Raw genomic sequence first — 5,964 nt, forward strand, 5'->3', positions numbered from 1 at the left:
AGATATTTTACATTCATAGAGGTATGATACAGTACCGTCCTACATCAATAATACTAGATTCAGTTTTGGTTTGAAATTTACTTTGTCTGCAAATAAGATTGCTACCCCTGTTTTTTTCTGGGCTCCTGTCACATGGAGAATTGTTTTCTATCTTTTCACTTTCAGTCTATGGGCTTCTTTTTGCACTAGGTGTGTTTCTTGTATACAACATATTATTGGATTTTGCTTCTTATTCCATTTTTCCAGTCCATTTCTCTTGATTGGTGAGTTGAGGCCATTGACAGTGCTGGTAATAACTGATATGTACTGACTTATCATTGACATGTTATTGGCCTTTTGTTGATTATTTTTACTTTTTCACCTTCTCCTTTTAATTTCTTGCCTTGCCTATTTGATTTGCTCTGTTGGGCCTCATGGTGTTGTTGCCTTCATTGTGTTTTTCTAGGATCTTGTTTAGAATTCCTTGTAGTGCTGGTTTGGTATTCATGTAGTTTCTCAGGTGTTCTTTGTCATGGAAGTGTCTTATTTCCCCATCCATTTTGAAAGAGAGTTTTGCTGGATACATCAGTCTAGGTTGGAGATTGTTCTCTTTTAGTACTTGAAATATCTCATTCCAGGCTCTCCTTGCCCCAAGGATTTGTGTTGAAAAGTCTGTTGTGATTCTGATGGGCTTTCATTTGTATGTGATTTGTTTCTTTTCTCTTACTGCTTGTAGTATTTTGTTCTTCTGTTGGGTTTCTGGGATCTTGATTATTATATGTCTAGGTGTAGATTTTTTTTGATTGTAGCTAGTTGGAGTCCTATATGCCTCAGTTATCTGAATGTCAAACTCTTCCCCTGAACAGAGGAGATCTTGATTGCTGAGATGGAACAGGAGAATAAAAAATTGGCATGAGGGCATCACAAGACCAGCAGGACTCCACCCTTTGCAGCTTCAGACTTGCAAAAGTGAAAGACTGCTTTGGGAAGAGAGCCCCAGAGTACCGTGCTCCAGAATGGCAGCTGCCTAGGGAACTTGTTCCTCTGAATTTAGGACATAGGTGTTCAACTCCTACAGCCAAGAGAGATGGAAGCCTGGCTACTGCTCCAGCTGGTGGCAGACCATGGCATCATCCACATGGTGTTGGTTTTAGGTGTATACAGAATGCAAGAGTTGTGGGGCTAGGAAGTCTTCCAACCAGATTCCATAAGAAGGTGCTCCTCAGAGGACATGTATGAAGCTGTGAGTGTGAAGCCGAAGGTGCAGTGGAGACCCCAGAAGTAGGAGAAGCCAGGAAAGTGGATCATCTGAGGAAAACTGCAAGGAGAGAAGCCATAAGAGCTACAACCACTGTCAGTGCTGCAGGGGCAGAGCCACCGAAGCCCCTTGGAGTTCACAGCTTGCCACAGATTGCCTGGAGTGCTACAAATGGGAGTACAGGGCTTTATGTTTGCCCTGCTGGATTTTGGCCTTGCTTTGATCTCATTTCTTTGTATCCCCTATTTGCACCTTTTGCAATAGTAATGTTTATGTTCAGCCATTGTGTGTTGGAAGTGTTTAACTTTCTTTTAATTTGTAGAGGGGCTCACAGCTAAGAGTTTGTCTTAAATCTCAGAGGACACTTAGGACTTGGACTTTTCAGCAGTGCTGAAACTGTTAGGACTTTGGCAACTCTTAGAGATGGACTAAATGCCTTTTGCATAAAGGAATGCACATGAGTTTTTTGGGGGGGGCAGGGGCAGAATGTTATGGTTTGGGTCTAGATGTACCCCCAAAGCTTCATGAAGTCTTAGATGAGGCTATTTAAGAGGCAGCTGAATCCAGAGTGTGTGATTGGTTCATGGAGCAATGTTAGGCTCAAGGGCACTAGTACTAAGAGTGTGAGTGCTACCCATTCCATGTGGCCTGGATAAGATAAAAGGGACAGAAAGATGCTCTTAAATTCCTTTGTTTGTTTGCTTTTGCTGGCTTCTGCTGCCATGAACCATTTCTCCTCTGTAATGGCTCTGTCAAGCTACCCTTGTACCCAGCCGATTATGGACTCAAACCTCTACAAACTGTGAGTTAAACAAACTTTTTTCCCTTTTACTTTGAGTATTGGATATTTTGTCTCATCAACAAGAAAAAAGTAACTAAGACACCATGAAAGGTGAATGGTTTGAATCAACTCAGGACATTGAGGCAACCATTACAGCACACCTAAAGATACCGATGAAAGGGCCTTCTAGAACTGCTTCAGAAAGTAGCAAGAAAGATAGGATAAGTGTGTTGGAAGTGAGGGCCAGTATTTTGAAGGGAATTAATGGCAAGATGTTGTAATATTTTTAAAAATTAAATATTCACTGCATGTTTTTAAACACGTCTTGTACTTAAGAAGTTGCCCTAGTGCCTTCACATCCATCCCACAGTCTCCCTTCCCCAACAGACTATGGAGATAACCAGTGACTTGTTTCCACCCCTTGATCCAGCCCCTGAGCCACCCCGAGATTAACCTGAATCCAGGAGTCTTGTTTCCTTGGGGAGCTGCCTGTCTTCAGAATGGGAAAGGGGCACAATCTGTTTTTATCATGCCCTGCTCCTTTCCCTGCTCACATCTGCATGAAGCAGGAAATTACCATTGCTTTTTCGAAGGCTTTTCTTTAGTATTCACCTACATGGTCCTCCTGGCTGTGGCTGTGAGGGGTCTCTGCAGGTCTGCATGTTCATGGTCAGTTAGAAACCTGCAATTATTGTCTGTCCTGAGGACCTGAGCCTGCATTTCTTTAAAGAAACCTTGAAGCTGTATTTCTGGGGCGCTCCCGAAGACCCAGAACTCATTTATTTGTTTTTTTTCTCTCTCTAATATGGGTTCCTTAACAAGAAGCAGGCAAGGACCCCAGAGCCCTGGGCCAGGTCCCTCCTTCAAGGGGAACACACAGCCCTGTCAGACTGGAATTTCCTGGGGAAATGCTAAGCTGCAACAAAGCAAAGCATTTTTCAATTTCTGAGGATTGCTACTGTAATCTCCTTGTATAAAGAAGTAAAAAATAGTTTTCTATTAGCCCAGAGGAATTATATTTATCACACAGACCAGAATAGAACATGTGGCCTGCATTGGAAGTTTGGTTTGCTACTTTTAAGGAATTCTGTTTTGTCATGCGGCCCAGATGGAGATGTTGATTTGACTCTGGCTTTTCTTTGAACACTCTTTCCACTGCATTTTCTTCTTTCATCTGTACAGACCATATGTTGCTGTTCTTGTTCTAAGAGACAGGGGATGGGAGCTCTCTGAGCCAGCTGGTAGGGCCCAGGTTTGGAGTCACCCCCAGTTCTGTCAGTCGATCTTGGGCAGACTCTTTCCCAAGCCTCAGTGTCCCCCTCTCTAAAATGATGTTCCCAACAAACTTCCTGCCAAGACTTTGTCAAGGTCAAATGCTACAATCTATGCAACATAGAATGCTTTGTAAAATTGTGAACCGCTACCAATGTTAGCTGTTAGCAACCACAATAGTCTTTGAGACTTGGGGGCTGATGATAACATTGACCGTCGAAGGAGGGAAGCTGTATGTTGATCAGTGATGACTGTAGGACAGGCAGCATTTTGTTTCCTCCCCATAACTTTCTCTGTGGCAGGCACTGTGGTCTGATAGAGAGGTAGATAGGTAATCCAGGGACGTGCAATAGAGGGCAGAGGAGACAGGACCCCAGTCTGGAGCCAGGCGACTCCTGACCACTGCCTGCCAGTGAGGGCAACTGGATACCTGCCTGTGATCTCTGTGCCATTTGCCATTCCCGTTGGTGACTCTGTACCCCATATATAGGTCCACCTGGGGAATCAAACATCTAGGTCTTACTGGATAGATTCCCAGGGCAAAATGGACTGGTTTCTTTCTACCCATTCTGCCATCCATTTTCTGAGGTTGTCCCAGGAAGGCTCCGGGAGATTACCTTGGCTGAGAGAAAGCTCCCAACAGATGCTACTGATTATGCTACTGATTGACTTTGGTGAGTAGTCAAGGTCTTTGCAGACCCCGTGTCAGGCATTTTCATAAGTGACCATCTCTGATGGTTACCAGCCAGGATATTCCTGCCCGCAGAAATGGGACCAGAGCCAAGATGGCACCGAACAATGTTAATGAGGCCAGATTTCTGGATAAGGCTGCCTCTGGCTTTTATGAAAATTTTGGTTTTTTGCTTTCTAGGCCCTAATGAGGACACTGAATTTTTAAACTTTTGTTTTCAGTTTATATGAAAAATGAAAGATATTCCCAATCATTCAAAAATATAACATAAAAAGGATTTTCCTTGGCTAGGCCTAATGTCCTCTTTTGAAATTTAAGGTTTTCTCAGTAAGTATTCTTTTGTTGGCAAGAGGAGTGACTGTCAAATAACCTGAAATGATTTCATTAATTGGCACAAGCCATGAGCTGTTTTGGTATTTCAGCTTACATTTCATATTTATTTAAAGTAAGTTACTCTAATTCTTTATGTATCTTCCTCCATAGACTTGCCCTCCTCTTGCTTTCATTTGGAAATTCCTTCCCTCCATCCTTCCCTTCCTCCCTTCCTCCTCTCCCTTCCTCCTTCTCTTCCTTCTTTCTTCCTTCCCTCTTACCTTTCTTCCAGCTATTAGTGAGCAGAGCCAGGTACTATCTCAGCCCTCCTGGGAAGTCCTGTTTGTTCACAGAAGCTGTGATAGTTCACCCAGGACAGGTGTGGGAGCTGTGGTGGAGGCTGCTCCTGCCCCCAGCCCTCTTTCTCTGCAGGGGTACCCATTCCCCCACTGTGGGAAATCTGGGCTGTGATCGCTTACAGCTCCTGCCTTCTCTGGAGAAGTGGCCTTGGAAGGCCGCACTGTACACTTCTCAGATGGCCATCCTGCAGCCAGAGGCCAACTGCAGGAGAAATGGCAGCATCTTGCTTCAAGGGAGGACTACTTGTACAATTGCTGCTGTAGATCTTTGGGGTGATCAGCTGAGCTTGACTCACTGAGACCACAGTCTTGTCTAGCTTCTTTCCTAACCTCACCCTTTTCTATCCTTCTCTCTCCCTTAGTACATTATATGCAACCACACCCCTGCATCAGGCTCTGCTGACAAGCAACTTGATCTTAGAAAGGTGCTACCAGAATCCACCAAAGGAGGATTAGATTTAGGTGAGGAAGTCAGGAAAGCCAGCTTGAGGAGCTGGAGCTGAAAGATGGGCAGAAGCTAATTAGCTCAATGGTGAAGGGAAGGGTGTTCCAGGAGAGGGAACAGCGAAGTTCTGGTGGGGAGGAAGCATGAACTGAAAGCTGCAAGGAGGCAGAACAGAGAGAGGGTGTACAGAACGAGAAGAAACCAGAGGGTTCCTCAAGAGCGCAGTGGGCAGGCTTACCAGGCCGTGGCAAGGTTTCCCATGTGGTGGGCAGCATCATCACCCATAGATTCCCAAGCTGGCCTTGAAGAGGTAGGCAGGACAAGCCCAGCATGGGAGAAGATGCCAGCTCTGGAACCAAGTCTAGGGCTCTACCTCTAGGTCCAGCAGTCACATTTGATGTCTTAGCCTCAGGGAGTTCGAATGTTCTATCCAAAGCCTTTCATAGTCTTATGAGAATAACAGTTCTCAGATGCACATTGTATCATTAGGAGTATTATTTCTTTTCCTTTAGCCACAGGCCCTTACAGTCCAAGGTCCCACTGGAGCATCAGATGGAGCACGGTGAGTGCTCACATTCAAAGGCAGCTCTGACATGTGGAAGTAAGAACATCTTTCTTTTTCTTACTCTTTAGGTAAAAATAGCAACAGAAAAGGCAGGAGAAGCAAGGGTCCTGAGAAGGCTGCCAGTGATGATCACCATATCCCCGGGGCCCAGGAAGATGTCAAAGAGAGTAAGTGAGGCCCTTGCCTCAGTTCTATCACCTGCCTAGGTCAGGTTCAAGTCCCTGGTGCAGCAGCCCAACTATGGGCATCCTGAGCAAGGGGCTGCTGGGCCTGCTGTGTGCTTTAGCCACTGTGCGGGGGGT

At 45.1% G+C, this 5,964-nt stretch overlaps 1 protein-coding gene across 1 annotated transcript in view; it reads left to right on the forward strand.

Moving 5' to 3' along the window:
- The window catches only part of Cpxm2 (carboxypeptidase X, M14 family member 2), a gene marked incomplete at its 5' end in the record, with an annotated part of 145,326 nt that overhangs the window by 8,985 nt on the left and 130,377 nt on the right, over positions 1 to 5,964 (forward strand). The window contains one exon of the mRNA XM_010635369.3: positions 5,731 to 5,829. Within this exon, the coding sequence (XP_010633671.1) occupies positions 5,731 to 5,829 (99 nt within the window). The remainder of the gene's footprint in view (positions 1 to 5,730; positions 5,830 to 5,964) is intronic.

Source organism: Fukomys damarensis, unplaced genomic scaffold, assembly GCF_012274545.1.
Source record: "Fukomys damarensis isolate Sample0158 unplaced genomic scaffold, DMR_v1.0_HiC HiC_scaffold_8, whole genome shotgun sequence".
NCBI classification, from domain to species: Eukaryota; Metazoa; Chordata; class Mammalia; order Rodentia; family Bathyergidae; genus Fukomys; species Fukomys damarensis.